This window comes from Ursus maritimus, unplaced genomic scaffold (genome assembly GCF_017311325.1).
Source record: "Ursus maritimus isolate PB19 unplaced genomic scaffold, ASM1731132v1 scaffold_20, whole genome shotgun sequence".
Lineage (NCBI taxonomy): Eukaryota > Metazoa > Chordata > Mammalia > Carnivora > Ursidae > Ursus > Ursus maritimus.
The window spans coordinates 8,952,658-8,972,566 of NW_024424453.1; the positions used below are offsets into that span (position 1 = coordinate 8,952,658).

Below are 19,909 nucleotides of genomic sequence, written 5' to 3' on the forward strand. Positions count from 1 at the left end.
TTACTATATTTCTAACTTGTTATGTTTTCATTTTTGTTTTTCAGTTTTGAAGTGAGTGTTTTTGCTTTGTTGCAGGTGTTGTTCAGGCTTACGGAGGGAAATGAGAAAGCCCTGAGGCCCTTTGAGCATCTAATTTCCCTTTCTTTAATTTATGGCTGCTGGTGAGTTATGGTTTATGGTTTCCACCTCTTAGTTGGCTCTGTTTCTGTACACCTCTAACAACTGTGTTTCTTTCTGACTCTTATTTCCACACTCTTGGAGACAGACTCCACTGTGAGAGCCCAGGCTTGCTCACTGAGGTTTGCCTATGCATTTGGTCTTATCTGTGTGAGGTTGTGCTGGCCAGAGCTGCAGTGTGACAGGACTCTGCATGGCACCTGGCACACAACAAACTACCCTCAGCTGTTTGCTCAAAATAGGGCCGGGGGAGGGGGGCAAGCACTTAGATCTTGAGACTCTGCTGGTACCGAGACCAGAACTCATGTGCGGTTGAGAGTGCACATCCTAGAGTCCGATTCCCTGGGGTTCATAACTTGACTCCACCAATTACGGTTATGGGATCTTAGGTGAGCTAGTTTACTAATCTGTGGCTCCGTTTCTTTATCTGAGAAATGGGGACAATAACATATATCTCATACTGTTGCTGTAAGAATTAGAGTATATATCAAGAGCCTAGCATAGAGCTGCATGTATAACAAAGACTAATAAACATTGGTTATTATAATCATAATTATGATTGTTATTTGGATATTTCTAAGGCTCTAGCATAGTACCTTTCACATAGTAACTTCTCAATAAATCTCAGCCAAATGAAGAGATGAACCAATGAATTAATCACATACCAGTGCCTGAAATATGTAGTTTGGCTGAGTAAGTCATCTCCCAGGTGGTACTTTAAAATATTATGCCTAGAAACTAATAGAAGTGTTTAATCTCTTCTTTCAAAAATCATTTCCATAATGAGATTTGTATTTCAAATGGACTTTGTGTAACGAGAGCTTCTCCCCTCCCCTCCCACCCCAGAGTAGCCCATGATGATTAAGTTATTTTTTTAAAGATTTTATTTATTTATTTGAGAGAGAACGAGTGCAAGCTGGGGGAGGGGCAGAGGGAGGAGGAGGAGCAGACTCCCCACTGAGCAGCGAAGCCAGTGTGGGAGTCCATCCCAGGACTCTGGGATCAAGACCTGAACTGAAGGCAGGTGCTTAACCGACTGAGCAACCCATGCACCCTTATCTGTTATTTTTCATAAGGTCCCAGTGAAAAGCTGTGTTTTTCTTTATTGGCTAGGCAATTTGCAGTGTCTGTCACAAGAAAGGTATATTAATTTTTAACCTGTTGGATTTCCTTCCACAAAACCGTCAGCAGTGGACGAGAGAAATTTGTTATCCTTGTCCCTGCCAGTAATAAATATATTTCTTTAAATCCCACCCCCTTCTTTTTACCCAATCCAAGTATGAAGTGATGGAAATGTTAAGCCTTAAATTCACAGATCAGAATCAAGCTGGGATGGACTCCAGTCTATCTGGTTCCTTCATAGAGTTGAACTATATAGAAATAGCCAAAATATATTGCAGTCATTTCATAGAATCTATTGCCTACCCTTCCTTCTGTTTTTCTCAGCACACCTTTTACTCTGCTTGTCTAATGAGCCATGGTCATATATGCCACATATAGGTGAACCTTAGATTTTGCGATTCTTCAAAAGGAACTAGATTGCATTTGGTATGAGAAAACACTGTTCTAGTACTTCTAGTGTGCTATCTTCATGTCTTCATTGTTACCATCACCAAAAAACCTCTGTAGTTAATATCATTGGTTACATATTTCTTTATCTTACCCTATAAAAAATTTGAATTCCTACTATTTTAGATTCTCTTCTGTTTATTATCTTCAGTTTTTAGTCTTAGTTTGCAAAGTGTATTAATTCTCGACTACCTCCTTTTGATCATTTCAATTTTAATGCTTTTTTAATCTACTTAACATTTCAAACTTTTATCTTTGCTATTTTGTTTAAATACTTTTCTCGGGTATAATTCTTCTTAATTTCCTCGTTTTTTATTTACTTTTAAATATCTTGATTTTTGTCCCTTTTGATCTTACAGTTTTCTGGTTTTATCTTTTTATATCCTTGATTTATAAAGAGTAAACAAGAAATCTAGGTATAGGAACAGATCCACAGGTTTTGCTGATGAATTGGTCACAGATAGGGAGGGAAAGAAAGGCATTAGTGTTGACAATTAGCATTTTAGTCTGAACTAATGGGTTAAAAATGGTGTGATCTACGATGGTAGAAAAAACTGAGAGGGGAGTATGTTGGAAGAGAAAGTAAGAGTTTCTTCTCTCTCTCACCACCATTGCATAATAAAAGAGCATTGTGCCATTTTAAAAGGACGTATTGCAGATATTTTTAAGTGAATACTTAAGTTTCTGAAAAAAAATCACTAGATGGACTATTTTTTCTTTCTCATTTTGCTGTTATTGATGAAAGACTTCTGGCATTTATATGAAAGACTTATATTTCAGTAAAAGTCACTATGGTATCTATATAGAGACTAGACTGAAAAGTTGCAGACAGAAAGCTTCATTAGAATGGAAACCATGGAAGTCAATTGCAATTTGGATGAAATTAAGATGAAAGATCTACTAATCTGTTGATAGGGAAGCTGAAGGTTGGAGAAGTTTGCCTGATGCCAGTGATGAAAGAAGTTTTTGCTGTGAATGAAGTGGTTGAGTATTTTTTTTTTTAAAGAAAAAGTGATAATGCAATGAGTTAAAAATGGTATCTAGTTGTTTTAACAGGCATATTCGATTTTCTGAGCTTCAGAGGACTATCTAGCCAACACGTTCTTTACTTAGTATTATGCTTTATTTAGCATTGCTGTGGAGTCCACATTACTCTAAAGATTGAGTTGAAACTAACTGTGATTTGTAAATGTATTAGACTCATGTTAAATATTCATCAAGGAGACCAAGAGCTCCTTAAAGGCAAAGTGCCTTCTTTTTGTGAAAAGGTAGACTTTTATTTTGTCAAACAGTCAACGCCCTGGAGTCTCGCACTGCTGGGCTTTCGCCCTCAGGGTCCTCACCTGCAAAATGGGGACAACGATGTGCATGTCAAACGATTTCGAGTATATTTAATGAGATAATGGATGTGTAAAGGAGAAAGGACTTACACGGGTTTGTTTAGCTCTACCTTTCTTCACTTCCTCCTCTAGTGCCCTGATTGAAAGACTTGAGGCCAGAACAGCTTCCTATTTTGGAATGCCAACGACTTGGAAAGCGTGAGAGCGCCAGTAAAGTGGAATGTTAATAAAGTTTTCTTTATTAAAAAAAAAAAAGCATCCATGAAACTACAAATCCCCGTCTTCTTCTTGAAGCTGACTAGCCAAGGGGCTGGCCAGGAACCCGGAAGTGTGGCCGGCTTGCCGAATGACGTCGGGAAACGTACAAAGCGGGGCCCAATCCTGAGCAAGCCTGCTCTCGCGCCGCGGCGAGTCCCGCCTCCGCGCGTAGCTCTGACGGGTCGTTAGTGGATACGGCGGTCGCGGGGGAGGTGCCAGCGGCGTTTACCTAACTCGGCCTCCCAGACTCGAGGCTCCGCACCACCATGGCTCCCAAAGGAGGCTCCAAGCAGCAGTCCGAGGAGGATTTGCTTCTGCAGGATTTCAGCCGCAACCTCTCGGCCAAGTCCTCCGCGCTCTTCTTCGGCAATGCCTTCATCGTGTCCGCCATCCCCATCTGTGAGCGCCGGGAGCAGGCGGGTCGTGGAGGCCGCCGGCGGGCCGGGCTGGGAGGGGACGTGGCAGGGCCCGGCCGACTGGCGGGAGTTAGCGCTGAGGCCCGCGGCTGTCCCCAGCCCGTCCTGAGCACTGGGATAGCACGTAGCTTCTGTGGGCTTCAGTATTCTCAATGGGGATAGTGGTGGGTGGCGTCACAGAAAAGTCACTTGTGGCCCCACTCCCAGAGACTGTGATTTACTAGTTGTGGGATGGCGGCCCCTAATCTGCAAACAGTCGGGTTATTTTTGTGCTAACACTCATCCGTATGTAATGTGCTGTCTTGTTTTTTACCCACAATTGTTTGCCGTTTCGAGCTTTAAAACCTTATCGTTTACTTATTTTGGAAAAACTAATGAATTAGGCGAGAGTCAAATTCCCGTTAACCCTCGAACTGAATTAGAAGTGTAGCTTTAGGTGAAGCACTTCACACTGCTGAACATCATTTTCCTAATTTGGTGAGAGGCTGCCCCAGTGCCAGGAGCCGGCGCTCCAACTTGTTTAAACTTTTTAATGATATTAGGACAATTTTGGAATTCTCACTTGGATGGAAGAACTTTGCAGACTTGGGCAAAGTTGTTTTTATAGCTCGGGTTTTCTGAATTTGAATCTCCTGCCTCACACTGCTGCGTTTGTTGGGCAGTTAAGTCAAGTTTCATTTTCTTTTGGCGTTTTATAAAAACTTCACAGGCCGCGCAGAGCACTGCCTTGATTGCAGATAGCCACGTCACCATGCAAACTATGGCTTGGGCTGCCCGTGGCGTTTTGGAACAGCCTGTACTTAATTAGCTTAATAGTACTCTGATGAATGAAACTTGGTCTGAATTGTGTTGTTGTGTTTTTTTTTTTTTTTGTTTTTTGTTTTTTGTTTTTTTTGATCCAGAGTTTATTTTCATTTTAGAAGAAGCAGAAATCTCATCTGGACTAGTAACGGGAAGGTTCTGTTTTTCGAGTTTTCTGAACTAGGAGAGTTTGAGACTGTAACTTTATATCACTTCTGAAATCCACTTATACTGTGTTAGATGACCTAACCTGGGCTGTATTTTATAGACTTAGCTATAATTAATTGAGCAGGCCTTTGTAACTGGGTGGTAATGTTTTGTTCCTTCTTGTATCCCCCCCTTCTATCTTAATTCAGGGTTATATTGGCGAATATGGCATATGGATCTTATTCAGTCTGCTGTTCTCTATAGTGTGATGACCCTAGTAAGCACTTATTTGGTAGCCTTTGCATACAAAAATGTGAAATTTGTTCTCAAACACAAGTAAGTATATTTCTCAAGCAAAAGTATATATTACATGTTGCGTTTTTATATAGAAGAATGTCTTAAAGATTATTTGTGTGTCTTGTTTTCAATAAGTATCAGTTTGAGCTGTATATGTATATAGGCATATTAATGTTATAAAGAATTATTAGCTAAGTGAAGCAGAGACAGTGCTTCTGACGCTTAGAGAAGTAGGCAAAGGATGGAATTAGTTGAGCATTAGCCTTAATCATGGGGTTTATCAGAAAAACAAACCACCAAGTAAATTAACGTTGCTAAAGCCAAATGAAGTTCTTTCTGTAAAGAATAGTTCTGGTTCTCCCTGTACTATTTTGGGACATGAAAGAAGTCTTTTTTTTTTTTTTTTTTTTTTTTGACAGAGACAGCAAGAGAGGGAACACAAGCAGGGGGAGTGGGAGAGGGAGAAGCAGGCTTCCCGCTGAGCTGGGAGCCCTTGGGACTCAATCCTAGGGCCCAGGGATCATGACCTGAGCTGAAGGCAGACGCTTAACGACTGAGCCATCCAGGTGCCCCTAATTCAGCCATTTTTAATGCTAATTAAAATTTTTCTTACAAGTGTGTAAAAATGTAAGAGATTATATTTCCTCTAATTTAAGATCACACGTTATGGAAATCCTTTCTAAGTTTGTTGTTTCTACGTTAGGCTCTTTGTGGTGACAAGGAGTAGAAACATGTTGAGATGAGGGGCACCTGGGTGGTGCAGTTCGTTAAGTGGCCGACTCTTGGTTTCGGCTCAGGTCATGATCTCAGGGTCCTGAGATTGAGCTTGGTGTCCAGGCTCCATGCTCAGTGGTAGTGTGCTTGGATATTCTCTCCCTCTGCTGCTTCCCCCCATTCACGCTGGCTCGCTCTCTCAGATATATAGATCTTTAAAAAAAAGGAATAAAAGAAACATGTTGAGATGATCTCAGTTAATAGGGATTGATTGTATGAAGACCAGAAATGGCCTCAGTGGCTGAAACTGCCTTCAGCGTCTTTGCTGTTGTCTTGGACCCATGGGAGCTCAGGTTTGTATGACTGCCTTTCTGCGAGACCAGCAGAGTAATTATCTTTATTGTGTTTCTGCTTGGTCTTCACCAACTGTCATTCCGGTTTCAGCCTCTCTTGGACTCCATTGTTCCGGGCTGTCTTCTGTGAGGTGTGGCCATCTGTGCGTACTGAAGCCCTCAGATGTGGGCACCTTGTACGACCTGTCCTTTGTGATGTCCTTGGACCTGTCCTTTGTGATGTCCTTGGAACTCACACCCTTTGAGACTTGATGGTTTTTTACTTGTTCTGCATAGTATTTTTCATTAACCTTTTTGGAATTAAAATTGTTTTTTTTACCTTTTCGTTTCTACTCTAGGCTTCTTGAGGGCCACTGCCGTGTCTTTTGTCCCTTGAAACAGTTAATGGTACATTTAGTTGAGTAAAATTTCAGTTACTGACTTAATAGGTTCTCTCAGTGGAATGGTTTTTTTAATCATAGTTTTGATTTAATGTTAAATACTGCCACTCATATAGAATTCCTACAGATTTACAAGATGTGTTAAAGCTCAAAGACCCAGGAAGATGCAGAGTATGGGTAGGTGTTCGTAATAGAAGGAAGATGGCTTATGGGTTGGCAGTCTAGATTCCAGTCCCAGCTCTGCTTTTCTTAAATGTATAGCCTCGAGCACACATTTCATCTTTTTATTTTTATTTTTTTTTACATTTCATCTTTTTAGACGTCAGATTCCTGAGCTGTAAAATGGGGTTACTAATGGTACCTCATAGATGGTGAGGATTAAATAAGATGATACAGGTGACATGTTAAGCATAGTATCTGGCGCATAATAAATGTTTATGTGCAGTGTTGGAGAGATTGGGGGTGAGAGAGCCCGTAGGAATTTTTTTTAAGGTGGCATGACTTTAAAAAAATGTTTGCAAAGATGTTTTTCTTTAAGAAATTAAGTAGATGGTGTTTTTCTTTTTTATTCTGGGAAGTTTCTGAAATAACGTTTAAAAAAATAATAGAAGAAGAAACCGTTGATTTTTGTGGATTATCTAATTCGGCAGAGTGCTGGGGCACTGGAGTGACCTTTGTCTTGTTTTAGAGCATGCAGCATTGAGACTTACTTTCTAAGAGCCCTAAGACGGAGGGCAGGACTTTTTGAGTTGTAATAAACCTAACAGGTTGTTACGGGTCTGTTAGGTGACGATAGAATTTTAGATCTGGAAGAGAAATTAACTAGTTAATCTGGTTTGGTCTCTTCAGGAAGATTTGTCCCGTGAACAGATGATTGAATATTTGTCCTAAAGATACTTGGAGATAGCCAACTCTTTTGAAAATAGTTTATTCCAATGACTTACCATCCTGATTGAGGGGGGTATATATTTATGTGTATTTTTCCCCCTCTTTTCAGCTCAGAAATGTTGCTGCTGTAAACCACATTCATTTCTTATCAGCTGGCCTTTCTTAGAAAAAAGTGGTCTTATGCAAAGTTCAAGAAACCTTTATTGCCTGGTCTGCTAGAGAGGTTCAGAGATAAGTCCTCTGCCCTTAAGAATAGAACTTTTACATAATAAAATGAATCAGGTGAAGTTGGATCTTTGGGAATTTGTGTTTTTATATTTTTTTAAAGATTTATTTATTTATTAGAGGGCACAGCAAGGGGAGCAGCAGGCAGAAGGAGAACCAGGCTACCCAATGAGCAAGGAGCCCGTTATGGGACTTGAACTTGATTCTACGACTCTGGGATCATGACCTGAGCGGAAAGCAACCCAGGTGCCCTGAGGGAATCTGGGTTTAATTTGTATCCCAGAAGCTCTTGTGGTTAGAGGTTGAAAACTGTTGACTTGAATGATGTTGGGCTTTCTTTTCAGGAATCCATCGTGATTTCTCCACATCTTTCCTTGGTACACTAACCAGAACTAAATATAGCATAGTAATGAGGGATTAATTAATTGAACATAGAGTGAACAGATTTCCATCTTGTTGCTTTTAATATATCAATATTGTGTTGAACATTTTCATAGTGGGACTGTGTAGGTAATTGTTAGATTTTGCTTTTATCAGTTATTTTTCTTCTATAATTATGGCTAACCAGTTTCTCTTATATTATGAAAAATACACCATGTTGAATTTAAATGTCATGAACTTTGGGAGGCTTTTTATATTTCATTGTAGGTTAAATTTTATCCTCTCTTTCACTAGCAATCTCATCTGATAAAATTCACTTTATAAATTTTCTGATGAATATACTTTTTTTTTTTTTTTGACTTGTCACTGAATATTCTGCTTTGATACCTTGAATAACACTTAGCTTTTTCTGGCTAATTCCATATTATCTTTTCGTACAACCAGTGGTTCATTAAGTTAAAAGTGGTATGACTGACCTCTGACTTTGTGGTATTATTTTTTAGTGAAATTGTTCTTTGGAGTGGAGTTAACAGTATTAATTTGTTACAGCTGTTAATTCCCCTTTTTTAATTTTTATTTTATTCTCCTTTGTAATTTTTTAAAACTTTTTTTAATTTAAACTCAATTAACATAATATTGGTTTCAGAGGTACAGGCCTGTGATTCATCAGTCTTATCACATGCCCTCCTTAATGTCCATCACCCAGTTACCCCATCCCTCATCCCCTCCCCTCCAGCAACTCTCAGTTTGTTTCCTGTGGTTGAGAGTCTCTTATGGTTTGTCTCCCTCCTGATTTCGTCTTATTTTTTCCTCTCTTCCCCTATGATCCTGTTTTGTTTCTTTTTTTTTTTTTTTTAAAGATTTTATTTATTTATTTGACAGAGATAGAGACAGCCAGCGAGAGAGGGAACACAAGCAGGGGGAGTGGGAGAGGAAGAAGCAGGCTCCCAGCAGAGGAGCCTGATGTGGGGCTCGATCCCATAACGCCGGGATCACGCCCTGAGCCGAAGGCATACGCTTAACCGCTGTGCCCCACCCAGGCGCCCCCCTGTTTTGTTTCTTAAATTCCACATATCAGTAAGATCCTATGATAATTGTCTTTCTCTGATTGACTTATTTCACTTAGCATAATACCCTGTAGTTCCATCCACATCCTTGCAAATGGTAAGATTTCATTTTTTTGATGGTGTAATATTCAGTGGTGTGTGTGTATATATACATATATACGTATACATGTTTGTATATATACAACATATATGTATACATACACATATGTATACATACACACACACAGACAGACACACCCCACATCTTCTTTATCCATCTGTCAATAGACATCTGGGCTCTTTCTGTAGTTTGGCTGTTGTGGACATTGCTGCTATGAACATTGGGATGCAGGTTCCCCTTTGGATCACTGCATTTGTATCTTTGGGGTAAATACCCAGTAGCGCAATTGCTGGGTCGTAGGGTAGCTCTGTTTTCAACTTTTTGAGGAACCTCCATACTGTTTTCCAGAGTGGCTGCACCAGTTTGCATTCCCAGCAGTGTAGGAGGGTTCCCCTTTCTCCGCGTCCTTTTTTTTAATTAATGATTTTATTTATTAGCCAGAGAGAGTGAGCGCGCACAGAAGCAGGAGGACAGCAGGCAGAGGGAGAAGCAGGCTCCCTGCTGAGCAAGGAGCCCGATGCGGGACACTATTCCAGGACCCTAGGATCATGACCTGAGGCAAAGGCAGACGCTTAACCAACTGAGCCACCCAGGCGTCCCTCCCCTTTTGTTTTTTAAGCCTACTTTACTTTTGTTTACTAGAATTGAAATCCTGTATCATTTGCCAGTGCCTTATCAAATTTATTTGTTGAACAAATAAATAGGTTAAAACAAAATGGAGTTATGATTTGTAACTAAATTGTGCTAAAAGCATTCGACTTATTTAAATACCTGAACTTTGGAAAATTACCGCTATTAAGCAGAAATCAAAACCTGTAACTAATAAATTCCATCTTGGAAGTTCTTGAACTCTTTTGGCTATTATAGTACAATAAACTTGGAATTTTCTGTCAAGATTATTTCTTGAAATGTCAAATATTGTATAGTTGCCAATACAAAATACGAGTACAGAGTGTTTGAGATAATGTGATGTTCATCCCTGGAGCATGTGGAAACTTTTTTCTTTTTTTTTTTTTTTTTTCCAGAGTAGCACAGAAGAGAGAGGATGCTGTTTCCAAAGAAGTGACTCGAAAACTTTCTGAAGCTGATAACAGAAAGATGTCTCGAAAGGAAAAAGATGAGAGGTTGGACTTCTAAAGTGTTGGTGATAATCAAAAAAGGGGATACTTTGTAAAAAATTGAGCTTTTGGGTTTTGCCTGGCGAATGTGGATAGTGAAATCGCCTGAGGTTAAACGTTGATATGTAGACGACTGGTAAGGGCATAACAATCATACTTATATTTTGAGTTTTTACTACCACCAGATGCTTTTCTTTGTGTTATACACAGTTCGTTTATTTGTTTAAAGAGCTTTGAGAGGTAGGGCTATTATTTCCATTTTACATCTGAAGAAACTGAGGTACACAAAGCTTGGGTAACTTGCCCAAGGGCATAGATTCGTGTGCAGTGGTCAGTCCAAAATAAGAACTTGGGCAGTATGGCTCGAGAGCTTCTCCTCCTCACTGCTGTCCTGGAGTTTAGGAGCCTGCAGAGCTTTAGCCAGTGCTGGCTCTGCCGCTTGGTAGCTCTGCGACCTTGAGCATCTCACTTCACCCCTCTGGGTCCGAAGAGTTTACATTGTGTTGGTGTTAGCATTTTTAGGTGGTGGTGTTTCCATGCCTGAGCTTCCCTAGGGACAGCCAGTTCTTGGTTATCTGTGTTGGTTGGGGAAAAAGAAAACAACTTGGTTTCTCTCCTGGTGCCCAATCTGTGCCACAGTTGTTAGCCCTTACCCCTCGATTTTTATTGCCAACTGCTTAGAAGGCTTAATAGTCTAATATCTGAGTAGCAGAAGTCTCTGAATGATTGAATGAACTTGTGCTTAAGAGTTGTTATGTGGGTTTAATATAGTCACGAGTTGAGGTTGTTTTCATAGATCTTAAGTTTTAGTATCTACAGAGTGCTTTGCGAAATGGAACTTTTTTTTTTTTTAAAGATTTTATTTATTTATTAGAGAGAGACAGCCAGCGAGAGAGGGAACACAAGCAGGGGGAGTGGGAGAGGAAGAAGCAGGCTCCCAGCAGAGGAGCCTGATGTGGGGCTCGATCGCAGAACGCTGGGATCACACCCTGAGCCGAAGGCAGACCCTTAACGACTGCGCCACCCAGGCGCCCCGAAATGGAACTTTTAACCCACTTTGCTCCAGAAAGACTTTGTGGAGACTTGCCATATTAAAGTGCATATGAAATAAAGCAGTACAACTTTGAAAGGTCAGAAACCTTTAAAAGTAAGAAGAGCGGGCTGAACAAAAACCTCAGAGTTGAGCATTGAACTTAGCGCTAAGCTTCCACGTGTCAGGGGAAGCATCTGAGGTCATACACTTTCATTGTCTTATGAGAAGCAGCATGTAAGTCCTTCTGAAAAGAAACTTTCCTGGCACTAAATCTTGGAAGGACTTTATCAAATGGATCCTTATTTAAGGGACACTGAGAAACTTAATGAACAAAGTCTTCTACAGTGGTTTTGAAAAGGCACTAAAACATTATAGAAATGGTTATCGCCTGTGGATCCTTTTTGAAAACTGAAGGATACAATTTTCTTAAAAGATTTTATTTATTTTTTTCTAAGTAATCTCTACACCCAGTGTGGGACTCAAACTCCCACAAACTGGAGATCAAGAGTTGTATGCCCTACCGACTAAGCCAGCCAGGTGCTTCCTGAAGGATACAGTATTAAAATACTGACAGTGAAGGCCTTTTTTCAGGGAGCAGCTTTAATGAGGTCTGGCTGTATAGCTTCCTGATTGTAAATTTTTGCATGGTGATAGGGAATCTAGGACACTTAAAAATCTTTTTACTAAATTATAGTATTTATTAGAAAAGTGGTTCTTAAATTGGAGTGTACATCACAGTTACCCAATTTCAAAATGCTTGTTACAACTCTAGGTTTTAGGTGATGAATGATAGGAGGGATGACGAATGGGTCTCCACTGCCCACTGCAGATTGCCTGATTTGGTCTGGCACTGGGATATGTCTCAGGATTTTTCTCAGCATGGTATTCAGGTAGTCACTACTACTGGATCAGAGTTGAAATTGGAAATGAAATATCTTTGCCATTGGCTAGGTCAGTATTTCAAAGGAGAATGAAGCATAGGTTTTATGGATACATAAAATGCGGAGTGTCCGAAGATTATAAAATTTCTATTCTTGGCATCGAAGTTTGTGCTATTACTATTTCACAAAAACCACACTGGATGAAGTTTATCCAGGTGTGTACTCATGATTGACTCTGATAACTGGGGCCAGGACTCCCACTGAGATCTAGTATTTTTCTCCTGAAAAGTAAGTTGCTTTAAGAGGTTTAAGAGAAGGCTTATCAACACCTCTTTGCCTAGATATGTATGTCTCAAAGCTCCCATCTACAGTCGTTTGGGATATGTGCCCCATGCCACTTTGAAACTGTTTTGCCCTCCATTCAAGGTTGGAAATTAGCTGAGGAGATTCATTAATACATATCCCAGGGTGTGAGTGTTATTTCTTCTTGACTTACTGATGGTCTATCATTTAGTATTATGTGATTATAACAGTTCTTGAGTTTGGTCTCAGTCTTTCTCTTGTAGGAAGTGCTCCTTGGAAAAAATGACTCCTTGGGAGTGCTCTCCCAAACTAGATTTCTTAGCAGTGAAGCTTTGGCAGAACTATTGCTGATGAGGGCATTTGGGGGGGTCTTCATTTTTTTTCTAAATGAACCAGGAAATGGTTGGGCTAGAGAAAGTTCTGAAAGCTGTCCAAGACAGTCCTGTGTATACAGTGATGTAACACCTGGTCATATTGGGATCTGGGGTAACCTAAAGGATTGAGCCACTTTTTTCATCAGTACTGTTTTGAAGATGGTTCTGATTCAGGGCATGACAAGGAGTTAGGGAGAAGTGCTCCTGTGGAGGTGGGATAACCTAAGGAACATTGTGGAGGCGTGCTAATAGCCTGTGTAAGGGACCTGTCTGCGCTGAATCTTGTACCAGATTGTTCTCAGTGTTTTCTACATTAGAGGCACTTGTTCTCAGTGTTTTCTACATTAAACCATGTTGGGGCTATGCATCTTTCTGAGATGGCGTTTTCTTTGATCAGTGTTAAACTGGTATAAATACATTATAAATATATACCAGTGTATATATATATATAAATATATATTTCTATATAACTGTATAAACTGGTATAAATACATTATGTATTTCCTCCAAGTCACATATGTTTTTTAAATGTACCTTTCAACTTCTCTGAAATCAGGAGCTGTTTTCTAGTTGATGGCTGCATTTAATGTATCTTTTACTTCTCTCAAGCTTAAAATAAATAGTTGATGGTATCCATAGAATCAAGGAACTATGGCATTTATGTTAGAGACCACAAACTTCTTGTGATGAAGTTAAGTTCATTTCACTGAACTCCTTTATAAGCTTTTTGACTTTGGATTAAAACATTTGGTGAATAAAATGTAGCAGTTGCCAATGACAGCCATAGTGCTGTCCTTAGGATTGGGGGAGGGGATCATCTGGGCCCAGACTAGTGTAACTTTGGGGAAGACGAAGCATCAGTAGTGGTGGCTTTCAACCTTTTTGATGACAATCCATGGTAAAGTACTCGCCTTTCTACTAAATACACTCAAACATGCACCCATGCAAACGTTTCACAAAACAATAATTATCCTGCTGTGGGTGATACACTCGATATTCTTCTTTTCTTCCTTTCTCTCCTTTCTCTCCTTCGTCTCCTTTCTTTTTTTTCTTTTTCTTTTTCTTTTTTTTTAGATTCTGTTTGTTTATTTGACAGAGCACAAGCAGGAGGAGGGGCAGGTAGAGGGAGAAGTAGGCTCCCTGCGAGCCTGATGGGGGACTCCATCCCAAGATCCTGGGATCACGACCTGAGCTGAAGGCAGTTGCTTAACCAACTGAGCCACCCAGGCACCCTCGATATTTTTCTATTTTAAAAAATGCTGGTCTCATTCCATTCAGTTACTTTTCCTGAGCATTGAATCCACCCAATTGATTTCACATCCCACTAATGGGTCACAACCTACTCTTTTAAAAACTGCTTTACAAACCTAATTAATCAAATGGAATAAAGGCTGCCTTATTCATAGGCACCCTAGAACTTCTTGCTGCTGTGTGAAGAGGTAAAAGGTTGATAAAAGTTTTAGTCAATTAATAAAACATAATGAGTAAAATGGATTAAAAAGTAAATGGGTTTTACAAAAGTTAAAAAATCCTCCTAATGCTGAAGCACATTCTTTGTTTGAATTATATAAAGGTGGCTAAAGATAGTTGCAGATAAGTCTGCGTCTATGAGCCACGGCTAGTTTTTGTCCTTGGGATTGTCTTCAGGTGTAATATTGGAGGCTGAAATATGGAGGTTATTGACAGTCTTATGCCAGCAAACAGCAAGGAAAGCTTCATCTGGGTACTGATCATGGAGTTTGTTTTAGGTGAGGACCTAGAGAACAATGTCTCTTTAGGCTGCTGATGAAACCAAGCCAGTTGCAGTTAATCTGTCCCTTCTTCCAAAGCCCTGATTGCCTGGGAAAAAAGGTAATATACCAAGCAGCTATTTTTATCAATAGAGTAAAATATCTTTTTCAGCAGGAAAAAGGGCACAGTGCTGGTTAAATTTCATATTAAAAACACATTCTGTCCAGAATACTTAAGGAAAAACTTACCTTATAGTGAACTAGAGCCAGGTAGTATTTAAAATATTTTAATACGTATTTATAAACTTGATTGATTTGTTTATCTACAGAATCTTGTGGAAGAAGAACGAAGTTGCTGATTATGAAGCTACAACATTTTCCATCTTCTATAACAACACCCTGTTCCTGGTCTTGGTCATTGTTGCTTCCTTCTTTATATTGAAGAACTTCAACCCCACAGTGTATCCTTTTAAAGGTTGATTAGCATTTTTTGAAATCTAGAAGCAGTAGTTTGTTTTGGTTTTGATTTATCCCAAGTATTTTTACTATGAAGAAAAACTGCCCAGGGAATCGTCCACTAAATAGCACTGTGACCTTAGGCAGGTTTCTGGGCCTTTAAAATAAGGGCTTTGGGTTTGATTTAAAGTTCTTTGAAGTTTATAAATTATAACTTCATGATAAATAACAAGTATTACAAAGCAGTCTTACATATATGATCATGTATACCTTCCTATTTAAAAATAAGTTCTGAGGATCAAAAGCAACTTGCCTTCTTTGATATCTCCTAATATAAGCCCATGTGTCTGCTGACATTTTGGGGCTTCAGAATTGGAGTTAAATAGGCACATTTCATAATATTGTAACAGTGTTTCAAGCTGCTCTTAAATTGAGTTCTTGGGCAAGAATCAGTCTCTATTTTAGGTAATTTATTAAAGGTGTTAGGCGGGGATGTGCAACCAGACTTTTAACAGGTGATTTTATATAATACAATAGCAGACTTCTCCAACTTGTATCTTCTGGGAATACTAGAGTGGTTTGTCCCAAACAGTCCAGTTCTGAGGCGGAGAGTAGCTGTGAACTTTCAGAGCCTCTTTGCTTTTTACAGGCCAACGGTAGCCAAAACACAGATGGATGGGACACTTATTTTTCCTTTGCTCTTGGCCAGAGGCAGGGAAGCTAAGTTTCTTCTTCCTGTTCATAATCTTGATTATCAGCTCTTTTCCTTTAGGTTAAATGGAATTCAGATGTCTTCTTTGTGATCATGTGTTCTAGGTTTCTGTCTCAAGTGTTTTCTTTTTAAAATTGGAACACATTTCCTGTGAATGCTCTTCATTCTTTATAGCCTTCTGTCTTGTAAATTGCATTTGCAGATGATGGGATTGCAACATCATTGTCATTTTACAGTGTCAGACGGGAAACAGTGCATTCCAAAGAGATGGGCTCTTTTTATTTTGTTGAAGAATTAACTTGGGCTTTTAATCTTTCCTTAACGTTAAATTTTTACAGGAACTATATTTTGTCCATAAGTGCTTCATCAGGCCTCATCGCCCTCCTGTCTACTGGCTCCAAGTAGACCATGCCGGCTTTGCCCCCTGGCTTTGTATCTATGGGTGGCCTGTGGTATATGGAAACGTAGCAGGGTGGTCAGGATGAGAGGCGTACAAGATGTTTTTATATTTCTGCAGTTGGAGGGCTTGAAAAACCCAACAAAATGTAATTCAGTATTTGTTTATTGGTTCTTTTTTGACAGATTGTTGAAATTAAATGAATTCAAAGGGGAACTCAGAGTGCCAGGACATTTATTAGAAGGTAAAAAGTGTCTCGCAATGTGCTGTAATCACAAGAGGAGAGAGTAACTTGTTTCCTTGATCTGTCAGAGGTCACAATAACCTGGACTGAGCTGTTATTATTTATAATAGCAAGAAGTTAATAAGTGGTTCTTTGTGTTCTAACCACAATATTACAACTTTTTTTGAACCATAAATATCAGAATGACGAATCCTTTCCCCCTGGGGATTGAACAGAAGCCTCATGTTTACAAGTCTCTGAATTTGTGATTTGAAATAACTCACAGTTAAAAACAAGGTGTCCAATTTGGGCCAGAGAAACTTGTGGAAAAGTTGTGTGTTTTTTGGTTGGGTTTTTTTTTGTTTTTTGTTTTTTGGTTTTTTTTTGGTGGTTTTGTTTTATTTTGTTTTGTTTTTTAACAGAAGAAAGGCAGCCAGTATAGTAACCTAAAAATAGTGGCCAGGCATATGAGAGTTGTCCCGTGGGGTTCGAGCACATACTGTTCAGCTGTATAGCTGTGCCTTGGGTGGGCAGGGAAGTCAGCTCAACCCTACCATGTTGGTTTGACCTGTGTGAGAGACTGGAATCGTTGTTTTCCTTTGGGGTTTCACACCACTAGAGGAATGTTCAGTAGAGAACCTCTTTCCTGAGTATTGATGTGTAAGAGATCAAAGTAATGTTTATGACCTTAGTTCCAGAATTCTAAGAACTCTCCAAGGAACTGCAGAGGTTTTAGTGCTTGTACAGCATGTAGTGCAGCCTTTTTCCATCCCGACCTTCCCAAATTTGACTTTTTTTTTTTTTTTTTTTTTTTAAGATTTTTGAGAGTGAGAGCACAAGTGAGGGGGCAGAGGGAGAGAGAATCTCATGCATACTTGGTGCTCAGTGCAGAGCCAGACATAGGGCTCAATCTCAGGACCCTGAGATCATGACCTGAGCTGAAGGCAGACACTTAATCTGCTGAACGACCGAGGCACCCCAGATTTAACCCTTTGGTCTGCAGGTTCCCATCGATTGTGAACAAAACTTCTTCATACTACCCTCTCACCCTCTTCAGCCCCTGGGTTTCAGCTAAGAGCATTCTCTTGCAATTCTTCACCAATGTGTGCAGAGATAATTATCATTTTCTGGTGCATGCCATGATTTGAAAAGGTTTAGGAAGCCTTTATCTTGTATCATTTAAAGGGTTATGGAATAACAGGTGATACAGTTTCATATTCCTATTAGCTTTTGACCACATCCTTAATTTCCTACAAACAGTGCTTCAAAAGAAATACCCTATTCCTAATTCCTAACCTTAACTTTAATCTTTAGTTTCCACTTCTAAATTTAAGTTGACTGTTGTAAATAACATTTGCTGTTTTATTTATAACTTGATAGGAAGGTGTTCATCAGTTTATCTTCTAGGCTGTTGGGTGTTTTTGATAGGGCACATGCACTTGGAGACCGGGGCGAGAGCACATGTTGCATAGTGATTTAGATCATCATTATCTTCAATTCAGGATTATATTTACTCATTGTTTCTAGGAGTTTGCAATTTACTTTCCTTCGGTGCATTATTATCCATGTGCCATCATTGGATAATATGGAATGAATGGAGAAGTCACAAGAGAGTCATGGCAGAATACTATAATACATAAGAGGTTTTTCTTACTGTGTCAACTTTTTTTTTGTAGATAAATAACTGGTCAGTAGTTTGGTGGCATGGAGTTTGTGTACGAAATGTATTTGCTTATGTGACAGACCATCAGGGTCTACTATTTGTTACCAGAGCTGGGCCAGGTGTTTTTTTGTTGTTTTTTTAATTGCTGGTTTAAAAAAATCACCACTAGATGGCAGTGCCTGTGTTGAAGGGGGGGGGCATTCTTACCGACACAGTGTACCTGAGATGGAATGGTGAAAAAGGGGCATCAGCTTCATATTCTTAAGAGAAATGTCTCTTGAATTCATGAACTGAATAATTTGTAGAAAAACAAATAAGCAAAATTTGATTTTGGTCCTGAATTTTACCTAGAGCACTTTTTGGTTCTGATAATGGTTTCTGACTTTCTATACTGTTGAACTTCTGTGCATAAGTTTGTAAAGCATATACTCACATTTACAGTTTTCATTCAGGATTTATTGTATTAGTACTTGGGAATTACAGAACTTCTCCCCCAGAGCTCTCCCCATCTTTGAAAATGGCTATGTGGCACATAGAATTATGATGTACTGCATCTGGTTTAGTTAGTAAAAACCTGTTGCAGAATTTGTATCTTAAAAAGAGCTCATATCCAACCCCAGTAAAATAAAAAGGGGATTAAAAGTGATTAAATCCCCCCCAACTCCTTGTGGTAAATAGAGGCTTAAAATGTTGGCTCATTTCACATTTTCCTATTTCTAGTTTCTCATTTACAACTTCATAAAAATCTTAGATTGAAATTATTCTTAGCTAGTAAAAGTTTATTGGTTGTCCTATTTGGTAAATTATTCTAACTTGGAAAGAATAACTTAAAACAAGGTTTGAAGTTCACTGAAATAAGGAGGTTGGATTCATACCTAAAATTCTTGTGTGAAAGGTCTTGTTTATTAAGTATGATTAAACTTTGCTTTTTAAAATTTATATTTTTCCTAGATGTCTTTATGAGAGCATGTGAATAAGTGTATGTCATCTTTATTACATTATTTGACATTACCATTTACATTTCCCACGCATGTAATTACATGCTCATTTTTGTAGTTACTGATCAGATGTCTGTTGTGCAGTGACGGGCATAATGTGGTTATATCACAGAGCAGCACGTCAGGCCTCTTTGCCAGTATGTGCCAGCTGTGTTGTCCTGCCCACCCAATTTCTGGGTTTTCAGTATGTGTGCCAGTCACTGCTGTTTCTGGAGATATAAAGGATACGTAGACAGACAGCACCGATCTACAGATCCATCTGTTTGGGCTCTAGGGGATTAGATCCCACCTCTTTGGACTCCCAGGTAGGGGAATGAATTGAGGATTAGGACGGTTTTTTGAGTGGTTGGTTTAGATTTTCATGGATGTGGTTAAAACTTCTCATTGGCTTTCAGGAGTTTTCGTGGCATCTCTTCTCTGACCTTTGCCTCTTAACTGATTCTGAATTTGGATTCTTACCCAAGCTTTTTTTAACTTAAAAATTTACCTACAGAATTCATACAGTTCATCCTTAGAAAAGCACTGGACTGGAACACTGAATACTTGGGTTATAGGCCTGGTTTCCTCATTTGCCAAGGAGTGGTGGCCCTGGCTAAGGCGAAGCTGTGACATCTCTTGACAGATGGTACACTGTTGCTGAAGATAAAGTGAGTTCTTAAAAGTGGGAAGCCAGGCACACAAGCGTCTAGTTTGCATTTCCACTGGCCGAGATTTCAGTATGTGGATGACTGCTACCCAGGTTACCCTTCGGAATGGTATGCTGTTAGAAAAATTCTTTCCGGAAAAGAATATGGGAGTACGTGGAAATTTTTCTTAAGGATATAACTGACGTTTCTAATCTGGTATGTTTACCATGGCAGATGATTTGTCTGTTAAAAAAACTAGTTGTTCCCATGTGTCAGCAGTAA

The 19,909-nt window shown here is 39.4% G+C and overlaps 1 protein-coding gene across 1 annotated transcript; it reads left to right on the forward strand.

Annotated features, from left to right (window-relative positions):
- Window positions 1-3,544: 3,544 nt before the first annotated feature.
- On the forward strand, window positions 3,545-16,333 carry SSR3 (signal sequence receptor subunit 3). The gene is made up of 5 exons (XM_008706820.2): window positions 3,545-3,743; window positions 4,918-5,044; window positions 10,139-10,237; window positions 14,882-15,013; window positions 16,059-16,333. Exons 1-5 carry the CDS (start codon window positions 3,611-3,613, stop codon window positions 16,123-16,125), a joined length of 558 nt encoding a protein of 185 aa, XP_008705042.1. The 5' UTR covers window positions 3,545-3,610; the 3' UTR covers window positions 16,126-16,333.
- The last annotated feature ends 3,576 nt before the right edge of the window (window positions 16,334-19,909 follow it).